At 38.0% G+C, this 17,352-nt stretch overlaps 1 protein-coding gene across 1 annotated transcript in view; it reads left to right on the top strand.

Annotated features, from left to right (window-relative positions):
* Positions 1–17,352, top strand: part of LOC138114193 (BEN domain-containing protein 5) — an 888,499-nt gene that overhangs the window by 349,932 nt on the left and 521,215 nt on the right. Inside the window, exon 5 of the mRNA XM_069023367.1 lies at positions 1,855–2,071. Within this exon, the coding sequence (XP_068879468.1) occupies positions 1,855–2,071 (217 nt within the window). The remainder of the gene's footprint in view (positions 1–1,854; positions 2,072–17,352) is intronic.

The following is a 17,352-nucleotide window of genomic DNA, read 5'->3' as shown; positions in this document are numbered from 1 at the left end:
CACATCTATACAGCCTTTAAATACCTGCAGGAATGGTGACTCCACCACTTGCCTGGACAGCTTCTTCCAATGCTTGACAACCCTTTCATTCACAAAATATTTTGTAATATCCAAATTCAAGGTGTGGCCTCACCAATGCTGAGCACGGGGGGCAGTCACTGCCCTGGTCCTGCTGACCACACAATTGCTGGTACAAGTGGCCTTCTTGGCCACCTGGACGCACCCTGGCTCATGTGCAGTCATGAGCCATGAAGTAAATTATTGGGGTCCAGAATGTTCAGGAAGCAGGGCATTAAAAGGGGCAGATAAATTCTTATGCTGAGTGTAATTAACTGCATCACTAGTTCTTTATTTTACTTGCTCAAGAAGATCTCAATTCCTTTCTGTTTCTTTTTGTAGATTCCGAGTCTTGCTGGTCAGACTCGTTAACTGCTGCTAATTGGCAAACATGTACCTGTGTATAATGAGCGAGTTTTGTCCTCTAATTCATGTTAGCAATGAGAGACCAAAACTGATGTTCTGCAGCAGACCAGCTTCTCGGAATGATTACAAAGAGACACATTACTGGTGCTATGCCTGTAAATCTTGTTATGATTTTCCCTCACCATGATCCCAGTTTAGCTGAGATCTGCTTCAATCATTAAATGAGACCTGTTTATAAGGTTGTGTAATTGAATCAGGTAGATTCTGCAGGACTGTAGATTTTGTTGCCAAACATGACTGGTGAGTTACTTACATCAAATTACAAGTGCATGGCATGATTGGAGACTATTCCTGTCTGAATGAAGCTCTAAGTTCCACCTAAGGAATGAATAAAGAATAAAAACAGAAATAGTGAACATTTTGCATCCATAGAACAAATTTTTGCCCCACCTCTGGAATATTACTAACTTCTCTTGAAAAGTAACAGAATAATTGGAGTTGTGTGAGAGATTGCAGGCAGGTATTTGTTATTCCTCAAAGAAATACCACCTTGATAACAATGACATAAACATCTTTATTGTAATTATTTACCATCATGTATATTCATTTCTATCTTGTCAGAGAAACTAGAAATGTTGTGGAGGGCAGTAGTCCAGTTTGGAATGGGAGCAAATACCCTTTTCTGCTTTGCTTTCTATTTTAAGACCTGGTTATTTTCCATACCTGAAGATTTTTTGTATGATTTTTAGATTGTTTGTTTGCTTGTTTGTTTTTTAACCTCAAGAATTTATCTTCTGTTTCATTGATTGGCTAGATGTTGATATGTGTCCCCTGACTATTAAGGATATATTAAAAAAAAAAAAAAATATATATATATATATATATATATGAAGTTGTTCTATATTTCAGTAGTAGTCTTGTCAGTGTTGCCTTACGCTGACATTCCTTCATTAGTTGTGCCTCCTCTCTGTGCTGGTGAATTAAACCTGTAACAGAGGGTGTAGCCCCACTCCAGGCAGAGGTTTGGCCAGAGCCTGTGTATGAGTGGTGTGAGGTTGCAGCAGCCTGATAGTGAAGTTGAGGATGTTTGGTCATCCTGTGCATCCTTTTCTCTTTGTGGGTATGGGTTTCCCTGGTTGTATGATGCTCTCCCTGCTGTGGTGTCTCTGCCAGCTTGGGCACCCGGGCAGAGCTGCAGTCCCTGGGGTGGCAGTGGCCCCAGAGCTGTCATGGCCCTGATCTGCACAAGTGCTCCCAAATGCAGGCTCTGGAATCTCCTCACCAGCTCACCTCACCTGAGCTGTTCCAGCTGTCCCACTTCGTTTACTTTGGAGGAAATTTGAATCTCTCACAGCTCTTTGGTTCAGATTTCTTATGTCCATGTACATAGATGTCAATGAATACATACCCATACATGTTTTTGTTTTTCAGGCAAAGAATCCCCTCCAAAAACGTGTATTACTATCGCTGCCCAGACCACAGGAAGAACTATGTCATGTCCTTTGCTTTTTGCTTTGACCGAGAGGACGACACTTACCAGTTTGCCTACTGCTACCCCTACACCTACACTCGCCTTCAGCACTACCTAGACAACCTCCAGAGGAGGAACATGGACTACTTTTGCAGGGAATTGCTGGGGCTCAGCGTGGTAAGTACCAGGCATGCTTGCCAGCCAGCAGGCTTCATTATGGATGTCTATCCTTAAATGCTTCCGGAGTATAATTCATCATCCTCGCTAAAGCACCCACAAACATGTACTTGTTTTCTTGCTATCAATGACACAGGAGGAAGTGTACCTGCATGTTGAAATATAGGCAAATGCTAATTTAATTTCACATAAAGTATTTCCTTTGTGATAGGCAAGGCAATGCTAGATTCCTATGTAGGATCAGTTCATCTCTAAAGGCATTAAAAGATGAAACTGAAACAGCTTTACTGAAGAAATGTGATTTTAGAGTACTCTTTTTTTTTTCTTTCTTGAATTTGTCTTTCTTGAAGAGCTTTTCTGCTCAGAAAGAAATATGGGGTTTTTGACCCAGAAGATAACTTTTCTTGATAAAATAATGCAAAACATACAAAACCCACCTATTTTATTTTCTCTTAAAAATTCATGCTTTGGTGATTTGCAATTAGCAGGGATTTAGTGGTCTCTGTAAAGATCTTAATGGCCACATAAAATGAAGTGTCATAGTTCTTCTGGAGCAGGAAGAAGGGTTAATGGTCAGGCTGAACTTCTGCTCACTTTGCTGTAATCTTTCTCTGAATTGTTGCCTGACCAGGGGATTTGGCAAGCATGACTCAGCCACTCCCATGTCGACCCAGAAATAATCAGATTAAAAAATAATAGCTCAAATTTTTTTTTTTTTTTAACTTTTGCTTTCTCAGACTTTATAATGCACTTGTACTACAGTCTTAATCTTTTCTCTGAGATTTGATTTGGTCTAAACTTATAGTGTGTGTTTCAGAATCAGAAAGCTGTGAAGGCTGCTGATCCCAGCAGCAGGGGCTTTAAAAAGAAACCCAGCGTAAAACGTGAACATCAAAATGAAATCATATGTATGCCCTGCACTGAAACAAATAAAAGGCTTCCATCATTAAAGCAGGCCATTGAGTTTCCTATGGTGGCATAAAACTTGGAGGAAAAAATTAACTTACAGAGAAGAGTAAAAACAGAGCTAACCAAAGAAGTCATTCTTTAACCCTTTTCGTAGGTTAAGTACAGTTCTTGTTCTAAAGATGACTATTGCATATCCATGAACTGGCATTAATTATTAATCATTCCAATTAGGGGGACAAACAATTATGAGGGAAAGGGGTATTAAAAAATAGAAAAGTAAAATCTGCAGAGGCTGGGAGGAAAGAGCACTATCATCTTAATGTGTGTAGGGTTTTAATTATTAATCTTAGAGGACAGAGCTGTCATTAGTTCTATAATGAAACTGAATTTGTTTCCTTTCACTCTGAAACTAGTGTATAAACAGTCACATTTGCATATTCATCAAACCTCTGATCTGACTGATTAAAACACAGAGATAGAAGGATTTATCTTTTATCTGCATTTTGACAGACAGAGCTATACTCGTAAATCTTGTTAACATTGTGTTACCAGTAGTTGCTAAATATTATTTTTCATATTTCAGCACACTAAACAAACAGATGCCACTCAAAATGTGGCAGGAAATGTGCTGTGTATAAGTCCTGCTTTTATATCTATATGTACACACACAGTATGTTTTGCAGAAATTGATATGGTAACATTTTGCAGCTCACCAAGCTGTATAAAAAAGCTTCTGAATCAGGCTCATGCTGTAATCTTTGTGAGCAACATTACAATCTCAGAGCATTTCTGGCTTTTCTCCACACACAACTGTCCTAGAACAGCTTGGTAATTTAATGTCTTTGCTGAGCTTGAATAGACAATTTCCATAAGTTCTCTGTGAGTTAAATATTTTAACATAGAGCTTTGTTGCTATCATACATCTTTAAATGGTGAAAAACAGGATCCTTCATTCTTCACTGCACAGTGCTTCATAAAAGCAGAAGCTGGCTGTACTTTGGAGAATTGCGTGCCATATAGGATAGATTTAGAGCTAAGAAAGCGAGCTCTGTCCCTGCCCTGGCCCCTTATGTAAGATAAGAGGAATCAGATTGGCATAAAGAGGCCCTTAGAAGCTCTATTCCTGGCGAAGGGATGATACCCCTGGTAGCACATGGTGAAAGGTAGTTTAAAGATGCCGTCTGAGGACAAACTCTCGAGTCCTCCTGCTGGGCACCCGGCTGAGGCAGGATGTGCTGCAGCCTTTCCCATAGAAAAGCACATCTGTCCAGCTGCCATGTAGCTGCTGGTCCCCCCCAGGTTCATTCCAGGGAAATTTTGCAGCCCTCTGCTGCAGTCTGTGATTGTGAGGATGGGGAAGTGTTTGAAACAATTTCAGTTCTCCTGGATTATAAAGTTTTTAACTGTGTCTCTTGGAGATGGCAGAATCTCATCACATCTTTGGAGTTGTTATTTTTTTTTTTTTCTTTGTTGTGGAAAAGTAAAACTCAAGTCACAAGAAGCCATGCTTAGAGGATTACTCCTAGGGGCTTTCTGAGTGCACATTTTGCTGCATATAATGTTTTCAAGGCAATCTAATTTCTAATCTAATTTCATATCTTCTCTAAAGAAAGTACTCTACCTCCGTTAACCCCTGAAATACTATCACTAATTCTATGGAACTTGAAAGTGAAATATTGGGATGGGACATGTAATTGTCATTAGGATGCAGAATGACAAAATGGTTCAGAGCCAAATGGCAAAGTTTCCCATTCCCATTTAAATGGATAACTTAGCTGTACTATTTCTGACCTTTTAATGTTTATATTTACTTCAGAGAGCTATCCCACATTCTAGATGTGCCAAATGTTCTTGAAAATAGTATCTCTTGCAAGTGAGCTGAGATGGTCACCCAGGTACCATTTAAACTGCTATTTTCATTCTGCTGTTATTGGCCTTGGGTAACTTCAGATTTTCTTTGGTTTGCCCGAACAGATCAGAAGTTCAAAATCTGTGAGCATTTTTTAAAATTGTGAAATAACTTTTTTGCATATTATTGATATGTCTCTCTGCAAATACTATGCAATATTTCAAAGCATGACATAATTAAAAGTAATTTTTACGTTTCTGTGAAGATATAGGTACAGGCACAATTTACATTTACAGTACCTATTTTATGATACTTATTCAGTCTCACGTGCAATAACAGCTGTGTGTGTAGCATTATAACCAATGTTTCAGAGTTGGCAAAATTTTTGAGCGTGTTGTCATCTGAAGTTGGTAGTTCAAATTGCCTGTGTGTGCTTGAAGAGTGTGGACATTTGATGAGACCTGTACCTCCACCAGTATTCCATGAGCACACTCAATAAATTCAATGAGTTTTGGACTGCCTGGCTCAACTCCTAAAGCCCACTTTACAAACTGACACTGGCTGGGCAATATTTGCATTACTCATTCCAAAGAGAACCAGGATTAATTGGAGCCGGATACTTCCTTTCACTCCATTAGGCAATGGTGCTTCCAAATTACACTTGAGGAGAATTGTGACTGCACATACAAACCACGAGCCTCAAAGGGACTTGCACAGAGCACAGAGACTGGAATACGGAATTCTGTTAAATTAAATATTAAACACACATATTTTAAAACAAGAAGGCAATATGTCTAATGTAGGGCTCTGTAAATGAGACGATCTCTTAAGTCAGATATAGAACACTGAAAGACAAAGATTGGAGCACACGGCGCTTCCTCCTGACTCCACACCACTTTGGTGTGTGCTTTTAATTTACATGAGTTACTCCTGGTTTGTGCTGGTACCAGAGAGAGCAGAATGATGCCCTAAGACTGTGAAACTGCACACCAGATGTCCCATTGCCGGTTCATTGATCAAATATCCTTTATTTACCGTCTAAATGACTTCCCAGTAAAAATACTTGATCAGTTCTACCGTTTTCTACTGGTCCGTTTTTAACTGCTCAGTTTTAAAGCACGAAGCAAAGAAAATAGGCAGTTTTTCTAAGGTTAAATTTCCCATTTCTGCATTCAACTCTAGGTTATGTAATAACCGCTCTGTAAAAGAAAAGTATACTCTTGGTCTTTGAAAAAAAATAGAAGTTACAGGCTTCTGTGTGATGTAATGTACCTTTGAAATCCTGTTGGTGTCAGATCCTGTGTTTTCCAACGGATTTGACTGTAACTAGGTTGAAATGTCATGTAAATGTAATTTGTGGCAATTTACTTGGTCTGAAAAAGGCCACAGAAATAGTGCTTAGAAAAAGTAAATCCCTTTTCTCATTTCTGAGCAGTGTAAAAGTGCCGCTGTGTATATGTTCAGGACACATTCTCTTTAGTCAGTGGTGTTTTTTACTCCTATAGTACTGCTGTTCCCAAAACATTCATAATATGGATGTCATCCCAATACTGTATGTGAGATTTTAAATGTTCCTACAGCTATTTTCTTAGCTGGATTGGATATCAGCAGAAGCAGAGTTGGACCTAAAAATAACACCACCAGCAGTTCTTGCCAAAATAAAATATGATTTATAGCATATAATAGCACAGTGTGCTACCAGGGAAATTATATAAATAACATGAAAAATTACAGGGGACTATTCTATACCATCAGTTTAAAGGAAAATTTCTTTGTTACAATTTAAAGGGAGTTCTGAGAGAGAACCTGGCCTGTAGGAATCGGAGTAGGAAGGATAGGTGAAACTGTGTTACTGTTGAATGTTGCTGTCTGTCTGTAGGATATATATGAGTGTTCATGATAAAACCAAGAAATATTTTGGCTTAAGTTGGCAGCAATATAGTCTTTGAAAAAAACAAACTCAATACAATCATCATTTGCAGTTAATATCATGCAAGGTTACTAAATGTATAAGTTGGTTATTTCTTAATTTACAGAAAGAACACTGTTTGATAAAGTAAAATAATTTCTAGAAGGATTTGCATAAATTGCTCTTTATCTAACTACGAGTAAAAAATTCTAAATTGTGAAGAAGTATTCAAATCTTAAGTCCATTTTGCAGCTCATATTTTATAACTACCATTCTCCATTAAAAAAAAAAACTCTTGGAAAAAGCGCTTCACCAAAAAAGAAGCTTTGAGCACAAAAAGTCCATTGAGGTAAGAAATCATCTGAAGAAAAAAAAAATGTTATGCTCCGTTTTATTAAGAAAAAAAGTTCCTGAAAGGAATGACAGTAAATGAATTATGTGTGGCAAAGTTTGTCTATACAAATTGTTTTCATGCACAGGTGCCAAACTGCTACCTTTCATCTTGTAGCCACACAGGGAAACCTTTGGAAAGTCAGTGACCTTTCTGAAGTTTTCACTGGACTTTTTGTAGCTGTTCAGGTTGGCCTTTTGCTTCATGGCTCTTCGTAATTCCAAGTCAGACTCTTCATCTCACCTTTACTCCACACTTGTACTTCATCTGGCTTGCCCTTTCTTTGCCTCAAATCTAACCTTCCCTTTTCTTTCCATTTAGTGTATACTCTCTTAAGCTAGCTAGAAGAAAGAAGCTGTGGTATTTGTTTTCTGCTCTTATGTTACTTATCCTGCTTTGTTCTTTCCTGTTCACTCCCCTTATCTCTTTGAGTTGTGAAGGGCAAATCCAAAATAGCTGAGAGGTCTTTTAAATCCCAGCACTGCACAAGGTAGTCATGTTCTCTTCTATGGACTTGATATCCCCATCTCAGTGCCATTTCATGTAACTTCATATCCTGATCTAGGACTTGTCTTCCTTGTCCTTCTGTTTTTTGTGTTCCCTATTTGCTCCGTCCCTTAATATGTACTCCTGCATTTCCAGAAAGGCTGGAATAACATGTGGCTTGTCCAGGCTTCAACCTGGAAAGGAAACACTAATGATCTAGGCAGATGTCCTGAAATGCCTGAACTAACATCCAGATGCAGGAAGGCATTTCAGGGTCTGACTCCTTTTCTCATGGCAATGGCAAATTTCAAGTAAAAGGCAGGTTTTACTCGTTCCTGTCCTCAGCACTTTCTCCTGCTTGGTTGAGTGCCAAAAAGCTCTATGTGGTAACAGTAATCCCAGTGGAAAACCTACTGGTTTTGTCCACACAGTGAGTTCAACCGCATATCTAGGCACTTGCCTTTAGTGACTGCACCCTAAGCTTTAGGGGACACGGAGAACGTGTTTTTACTTTCTATGTTCAGTGCTGACTAGAATCCCTGTTTTTTAGTTGGTGCTTGGGAAATAACATAGCACAACCAATTAATATCACCTCATCAAAAAAAGCAAGTCTGAGGTCCTGTGTGTACACCAATGTAAAGCTTTTTCGTCGTTTTAAAATTTATTTAGTTGCCCTGCAGGCCGTGAGTGTATTTTGAGGGTACGTAGGACTTAGAACCCCGAGAAAACCCTAGAATGCCTTCAGTCTTCTGGCACTTCCAGTTTCAGAAGTTTGTTTTCCCTGCTTTGTAGCACAGCATTAAGCAATAATTACCATGTTGATAGTGATGCTGAGTGTACTTGCACGGAGGGGAAATCGTGCTATGTGGAGCTATTAACTACATTTGCCCTGTAGCACTTCACTGCATTGACTCTGCTGGGATTTTGGCTATGTTTGAGTTGGTTTCTGTTTAGATCTCCTGAGTGGTGATTGTGTAATGCATCTGTGGGGCAGGAGCAGTATTTTAATCTTTATTCTTTGACTGTAGACCCAGAAGACAGTTAGCTTGGCTCACATTACCTGTAGGGCTGAAACCTTGGAATTGAAGGCTTATTTAACAAAGTCTGCTCAGTCCAAAGGATTTGGATTTATGCCTTTTAATTTAACCAAAGAAAGAACTATTTATTGATTTAACTTTATACTGGCTCTAGAATGTAACTATAATATATTAAAATCTCTAAATACCTCAGGCAAAATCTTGTTCACGTAATTTATGGAAACTGAGCATTGGCTCCAATCCAGAAAAACACTTAAGTGTAGATTTAAACTTAAGCATGTTAATAGACATGTTGAAGTCACTGGCACAGTTCATGACATGAAGTTTAATGTATGTAAAGGTATCTTTAGGCTCCAAGGTCAAAACAATCAACACTTAGGCCTGGCTCCCCAGTGTTTTGTTGTGAACTTGTACTACCACTATAACAACGTGGCTACAGACAAAAAATAATAATAAACCCCCCTTTTTGCACTTCTCTAGAAATATGCTGAATGTCTGTGTGTAAAGTGAATCCCACCTTTGCTCAGCAGTCTTTTTTTTTATAGCAGTGTATGAGTAAGGTGTGCATTTGAGGCCTTCTGCATAAGAGATTTGCACTAATCCTGGAGCTCTTTGTCCTTGCCATGCACATGTTCAGTAAGACTTTATCTCTTTTCTCCTTAAGCCTTGAAAGCTAAAAGCTGGCTCTAGGAAGACTTCTGCCTGTATGTCAGAAGGGATTTGGGGAGATATCATATAGAAATGAGAAAATAAAGACATAAGAACATATTTTGGTGCAGATTATAAGATAGTAGAGACCAAGGTGGCCCCAGCTGGCTGAGTGCATCCTTACTGTTGACCCAAGTATTTGAAAATAGGTACCTGAAGAGAGGAAGTAAGGCTTGTGAAAATATAATATATGTAAGAAAGCACAGCTGAGAGATATTATATGTAGCCTGTGATCTGTTCTTGATTTCAGGGTGATTTTAGTGACCCTTACTTTTCTGCACTGTTAGCAAAGAATTTTTTAATCAAAGAATAGTGCAATGATGAAGCACATCAAACTTACATGTAAGGGAGGCTAGTGCTGTCCTTATTTTAAGACATCATGTTGCAGTCAAACATATTTAATTTTAGAAGATCATGATATTCTGGGAAAAGAAAAAAAAAAAAGAGTATTTTTCATAGGAAAAGCCTGCTGCTGTTCAAGTGCTGCTATTATCCACAAATACTGAAAGCAATATTTATCTTTGTTTTGAAGACAAAATGACATACAAATAACATGAGGAGACAGGAGCTTTTTAATGTAAAGCAGTAGGTACTTAATTGAAAACTGTTTTTTTCGCTTCTTAGGAAATATAAGATACAGCTTAAAGCCTTTTTAATACTCTTTAAAAGAGATCTTACATGGCAACCAGTCATATTGGTACATGAAAAGAACTGCAGTCTCTGATAAAGATCCTCTTTTTCATGTTTTCAAACAGCAGCTGAGCACCATACTGTGGCAGCAGAGAACAATCTGAGAAAATGAACACGGACTGAAAAGGCCCCAGTTACATGACATTTCCAGTGGAAAAAAAAAAAAAAAGCCAGCCCGAGGCCCACAGTCAAATATTTTCGCTCAGAATTCCCTAGAATTGTGGACATACCTTTCTACAGAAAGTGTGTTTTTCTGAGCCACCTTATCTGATCTAAAAATGTGCAACATGGAGAAAGACAAAGGAGAGATACTATCCATTTCAGGAGTTTTCATGAGCGGGCATGAAAGAAAAACCTGTTTCAGAAATAATTTTCCTCCCATTTATTTTTAATTTCTCAATAATTGCATCCAGTTTTCCACTTAGTCTTAATTAGTTAAAATTTAAGATGACTATTACTTTCTCAAAATCTGAAAATATCAGGATTTTATAATGTATACTTTTTTTCTCCATTTAGATTTTCTGCATTATAGTGGATTATAATAATGCATTAATATCCATCATTCTATTCTTAATCGGCCTCTTAATTCATTAGTGACAGCTGCTCATTGTTAAATGTTGTTTGTTTTTCCTTTTTTTTTTCCTTTTTAAAAATCTATGTTGCTTAGAATTAAAATATTAACTAGTCTTTCCATATTTATGAACGCTGCACTGTTCTCAGCATGGAAAAAGGGAAAATCTTATGCCTCTCTTTAAAGAAAACCCTTTTTTTTTCTTTAACTTTTGCTCTGACAGCCTCTAAAATATTGCATAAATATCAGTGAGTTAAGGTTCATAACATTCTTCTGGCTGCAGCGTCATTTTCTAGGAAAGGGGACTATTGCAGAAACCCGGATTGCTTGGAAGCAGCCTGTGGGAAAGCCTTTGGTGTTCATTTTCAGAGGTCAGCCATGGCAGCCAGTTAATTTAGATGGAGTTCAGCGCAGAATCGAGTCTTCCAATCCTTGTCAGGACCCTGGACAGCGCAAGCCGACCAGGCTTTCCAAGGCACTCGGAGCACGTTTTCACATCCCCTTCTAAAAAGCTGAAAACACAAACTTCTCTTTTCAGAGCTCCTGATACACAAAAATGAACCCCAATCTCTGACATTTACACCCCAAAAATAAGTTTAATGTTTTAGAAACCAGGCCCTATTTGCAGCTGCTGAGCTTCTCAAATTGTGGCTGTGGTTTTCAGGAAAGAAAGGACTAGAAGTGGAGTCTGCTATTTTGCACAGCTTGTATGATTCAAGACCTCAAGTATGTTTTTCTTATTTGCCTTCTGAGAATGAAAAATAGCCGGTAATGTGTTATGTCTGATGGAAAATTTATAGGAATGTCAGAGATGACTGATTAAGGGCACTTTATAGATTAACAGATGACGACTAAAACAGAGGTTGATGGTACTGTGGTGAAAAAAGAGGAGATATTTGGCAATACAGTGAGATCCATCAAGACTTGTCTGAGACCTAGACATAGATATTAATCCAAACAATGAATATTTCAAAATCTGAAAGGTATTGTGTAGAACAAGAACAGTGTTGCTGCACACAACAGGGTGCTCAGCAGCATTGCATCTTCTTTGCCTCATGTGAGTGGATACAATATAATCTCCTTCTCGCCTTAGTCTGTCTTCCTCTTGAAAGCTTAAGGAAATGGTCCAGATCCTTGGCATGGGCTGGGTAATCAAGTTGTCACCATAAAGTACTTTGCTATCTTCTGTGTGGGGACCATTTATCTCTTAACGGGAATTAATGATATAGAGGTTCCTAGAGAACTTATAAAAGGTTTTGGGGTGGGTTTTTTTTCCTTTTTTGCTTTTACCTTTAAATTCTAGTGGCCTCTTTATGGAGAGTCCAATTTATATCCTCGCTCTCAAGAGAACAAACTGCTCAGAATGTGAACTCAGGAAACAGAATATGTGTTCCAAAGGTGTACTTTTCTGCTGTTGTAATCATCCTTACAAGATACTGTGGCAGCACCAGATTCGCCTTCAGCTCCAGCTGATTTTGAAATCCTTCAAAGCTTTAGGAATAAAACTGCACATATCCTCTAGATTTCTTTTATAGAAATAGATATGGTTTTGTAACAGCAAATAACACTGCAGAGCTGAACAAAATTGTCCTCCTCTAAGTGAGACTTGGATGTACTCAGACCAAATAAGATGGTAGACTCATACTACACAGACTCTTAGGAAAACAGAGGAAAAGGTATTGTATTCCCCATGGTCAAACAGAATTCTTGTCCATCTTGGCTGAAACTCCTATTAGCCATGGCAACCAAGGAGGGAAATACACAGCACCAGATAACATCTAATTTAATGCTGACAAAGAGGTGGGATGCATTGATCTGTTTGGAAGAAAACTTCATTCTTTTTCATTCCTATAATTCAGATTTTCTCATTACTGGACACAGATGGCAAAATATAATTTTATTAACTATGACCATTTGTTTTGCGGTTCATCAATTAAATTGCAGAGATTACAGAGACTGGTTCATGCCAGCCATTAACAGAAACAAGTTAGTAGCTAGAGCTATACTGCAAATGGCTATAGATGTTGCATACAGTGCTTCAAGATCATTTGTTGCTATGACAATAATGAAGCAGAATGTCTGTGGTCTCTGAAATCTCAGATTTTTCATCTTCCCAGAGAAATACAGACAAATACAAACTCTTCTTATAGAAATCTGGACTTCCTTTAGAACTACAATGAATTTATGTATGTTAAAATACAATGAATTTATGTATGCCACTCTCTCTCTGCTTATTAGAAAGGTAAATCAGAAAAAAAAAAAGGAAAATCAATGTATTGCAAAACTCCTGGACAGCAACCACTTCCCCTTCTAGATACATACAAAGTCAGTATGAACCATCAGGTAGTACCAAGAGAAGTAAACTGATGGTTCCTGTAGCAGCCATCTCCAGAATCTCCTGTACCAGCCAAGCAAACTTTTGGTAGAAGTGAATGAGAACTGCATGTCAAAACCTTTCCTGTTGTCATCTGTCTTTCCTTATCTGATAAGAACCGTACCTGTGTTCATTTTTTACCAAATTGGATTCTAGAAATTATTTCCATCCCAGTTTCATGTGGCACATTTAATGGCACAAATTTCCTGACATGTTCAATCTGAAAACTTGCTCAGAAGGAAAGAAGTTCTCTCCTGCAACTGGTGACCACAGAGTGATTGCTCCCTAATCCCTTTTTTAAAATAATTTAGGGTAGTGACCCTTTTTTATGTCTATGTAATTTTTGAAATGCAGATAAGCTCTCTTTTCTTTCATACGGTCACAAATAATAACTTTACATGAGATAATGCTGACTCCAACAAGATGTTTAGAAAGACCTTGGACTGATGACGATTAATATCCCTGAAATATGAATTCACAAAAGACACCTTCTTTGATTAGCTTCAGAAGTTGCTCCATGTGCTAGAAAGTAGGATAGCCTGTACTCTGGCAGCAGCACACACTATATAATTTATTGGAAAACATCAACAGGAGATGTGTCTTTAACACAACAGGGAGCCCATGTGCACAGGCAGTTCAGAACATTGGGCTTTTCTGGGAATTGTATTGCACAGAAATTTACTGGAAATCACAAAGGTGTTTGAACGTATTCTCTCTTTGATTCAAAAATACCCCATAATGATGATAAGGCAAGGATTACAGCCCACTGCATAGCAGTAATGTGTCGTGACAGTAAACCTCTGGAGCTGATCACACATCATCAGATCTCCCGGGCTGCACTTAGCACAGGTGGCAGATGTATTTCAGCAATGATCGTGGATAGAATTCCTTACAGCAGCTTCATACCACATCACGTGTGCTGGGAATACCCATCTGCACCCCTGTTTGCAGCCAATGCAAGCACAAAATTTTAGGTTTTGTTCCAGGAACACTCCAAGTTTAATCTCTCTGGGAGACACCCTCACCCTGTTGGAGTTGTGTAAACTGACTGTATGTTGTTTACTCAAATGATCCCAAATTCTAAAAGCCTGGAACAACTCTCCTGTTAATAGCAAGCATTTAGCCAAGATTGCTTCTTTTCAGAAGTCCATTGCATCTCAAAGCATTTCATGTGGATATATCCTGAGTTCAAAAGGTCATATTCATTACAAGTCAAAATATCATAACTAACAATAAACTGGAATCTATTTGAATGGCATTAATTTCTATAAGGAAAAATATGTGATAATTTTCCTTTTCCTGTCTTCTAATCAATACCATTTGAATATTTAATTTTTTAATGTTGTTAATTTTGGGAAACCTTTCCTTTCCATTTTTTTTCTTTTTTCTTCCTTTTTCATTTTTAATCGACAGAGCATCTGAAAGTGCCACAGTCAAGCTAAGTATTTCATAATGCTGGATTCAGTTCCTGTAGCTTTGGTTAAAGGCCTTTTTTTCACTATTATCCCTGTCCAAGTTGCCTTCCTTTGGTGTACCATGGCAGTGACAGAGGCAGCAGGACAAGATCTGATACCTGAGTTATCCTGTGCTGTGCCTCATTACAACAAAGGTTCTCCTAGATTACATCTAGATGGTTAGTTTGTTTCAGAATTAACAAAATTATTATCTCTGTCTTTTCCTAAGCTTCCTGCTAGTTTTGAGGATATAATTTATAAGATTGCAGGAAATCTTTAGAGATCTACTTTCACACAGCTAAATTCTTCAGGAATCATCTTGATTTATTGGCTGTTTAGATGGTTTTAACACAGGTCTCCACTCTCAACAAAATCAAAGAAGCCACAAAAGAAATCAGACATGAAGTTATTCAGTAGTTCCTTGTAGATACATTCTGACTCTGTTGGGTAAATCAGTGAGGGACCTATTGGACTATTTAGCATCCTTTATGTGGTGAGGATTGTCTTGTGGTTTGGATTTCTTTGCATAGTTCTGATACAGTTTCTTCTTCAGCAGAGCAAGGATTAATTTGCTTAATTTACTGTTTGGGAGTTTCTCACAGTGGTGTGCACAGAGGTAACCATTCATAAGAAATATTAATGTTTTGTACAAAGAAACGTCTTTTTCCTGTAAAATTATCTTGCACCTTCTTGCACCTTGTGTTTATATAATTAAGATGTCAGAGAAGACAGGGGCTCCAGAGCCATGGCCAGCAATGAAAGCAGGGAAAAACAAGACAAGTCTTTGAGAAAAACAGATGAGATCATGCAGTTACCAGGAGATCCATGTAGATGTTTTCAGTGGCTGTTTGTCTTTCAGTGTCCTGGTGGAGCCCACGGTGACACACAGCCTTTGTGCTTGCTTCACATTCAGAAGACACTTATGACAAATAGGGTCATGTAATGGTGGTGCCTTACCAGATTTGGGAATATGTATTGCTGCCATTACTTCAGAGGTCAGTTTTTGCTTTTTTTAAATTAGGGTGCAGTCATCTTCAATCACACTGTAAATTTTGGGAAAATGTTTGTGATGAAATTTGGGAAATGTCTGTAAAAAATATGCAGAACCATTTGCTGTTTCTTTTTCTCATATATTGGTAGTGTTTGAGCTAAGGTTGTTTCTTTCCTTTATGTATTACAAATTAATGTGAAATACAAGAGCCTTAGAGCAACTGTGCAAATCAAAGAAATTGGATGTGTCCATGTTTGTGTTAAACAGGATAGAAATGCACAATCCTTTCCTTGATTCTGAGAATAGATACTAATGTGGGTCATGGCAATAGTTTCAAAGGCAATTTTTAATATTTTAGTGTCTATAATCCTCTGCAAGTGAGCCAAGAAATGCACTCAGGAGTGTCTTCATTCTGCTTGAAGTCATCCTCAAGTTCCTACTACACTCAGTGAGCTTTCACGAGAAAGGTGGTGTTTGAGAAATTGTAAAATGTATATATAGTGTTGCATTTCCAGACTGGATATCCAGCCCCTAATAATCTGCAGTTTATTGATTTAAGACATCTATTTTAATAAGTCCCCGAATAGGATCATTTTCCTCATCTGTTTTGGAGACCTCTGAGCATTTCTTGGAAGAAATGAGATGGTGAAGAGCAGCTGTTGGAATTCAGGGATGCTAGAAAGGGGGTATATCTTATAGTCACATAATCCAAATATCTAAAAAGGACTTGCTTAAATCTATCTGCCATTGTTAAAATTATGTGTTCCTTGTAAGTGCCTACTTGTTCTGGAAAGAGAAGTGTGTGCATTTGGTTTTGTCCATCAGAGAGCTCAGAGACAGAATAATGTTCAATCATGATGTTAATCCCAGCACAACAGTTTCTACTGAAGTGACTCTATAGAGGATTTATTCTCCCATCTATGCAGGTGAATAAAGAATTCTTTTAATGGGTGGTGCATATACTGTTGTAGAAGAATAGACCTCTTTGTATTAAAATTACATGCCTGGGATTTTAACATAAAAACTGAAAAATCCCACTGTGTAAAACTGACTTAAACTCAATTTCCCTCTCCTCCTTTTACAATGTCAAGATGCCTGAGTGCTCAAGTGACTGAATAAGTACTAAATATTTAATGCATGGAGGCTACATTAACTGAGTCTTTGATCTGAAACTTCTTAAAAACATCTTAAAAGCCCTTCAAAAACTGGTTAGTATTTCATTACAGTCACTTAAAATAGATTTATTTTATCAAAACATCCTGTCAGAAACCCCAAAGCTGTGATTAATAACCTCCAGCATTTTGACTAAAGCATCTCCTAATACTGGTTTCATAGCGTATCAACAGATTGCCTGTTGTGGGTAAGAAATCACCGGCCCAATTGCCTCTGACAGGCACTTGCAGGTGTTCAGAGTGTGTCTGCTGAGAGTTTGAGCAGGTATGTACAATGGAATCCACACTGGGATTCTGCATGCTTGCTGCTACTCAAACAGAATGACTCTCATGTAATTCTGAGATTAAATTAATTTTTTTTTTTTTTTTGTGGTGGAATAAATTTATTAGGGTAGTTTTGTACAGATGTTTTAGTATCGTAACATTTACAAGCATTTGGGCAACATGAGAAATGGGATAGATCAATAATTTATATCATCCTGGGAAACTCCTGCACGTTTTTAATCTGTGCAGCAGAATCTGAGAGCATCTCTGGCTGTGTCAAGGCTCTGCCCTTTACACTGTTTTTATTGTTCAAGGGTAACAGACTGCAGTGTGAGCCTGTGTGAGTATCTGCTGGATGTGTAGAAGGTGGAAGCATACACAGAGGCAGGTTTCTATATAATTCATTTCTACTGCATCCAGCAGACCTTCTGCGCAAGAGCTTGTCCCACCCAAATCTATGCTTACCCTTTGTTGTA

The sequence above is a fragment of the Aphelocoma coerulescens genome, chromosome 8 (assembly GCF_041296385.1).
Source record: "Aphelocoma coerulescens isolate FSJ_1873_10779 chromosome 8, UR_Acoe_1.0, whole genome shotgun sequence".
NCBI lineage: Eukaryota > Metazoa > Chordata > Aves > Passeriformes > Corvidae > Aphelocoma > Aphelocoma coerulescens.
Note: the sequence above shows the minus strand (reverse complement) of the source record. Positions and strands in the feature narration are given on the sequence as shown.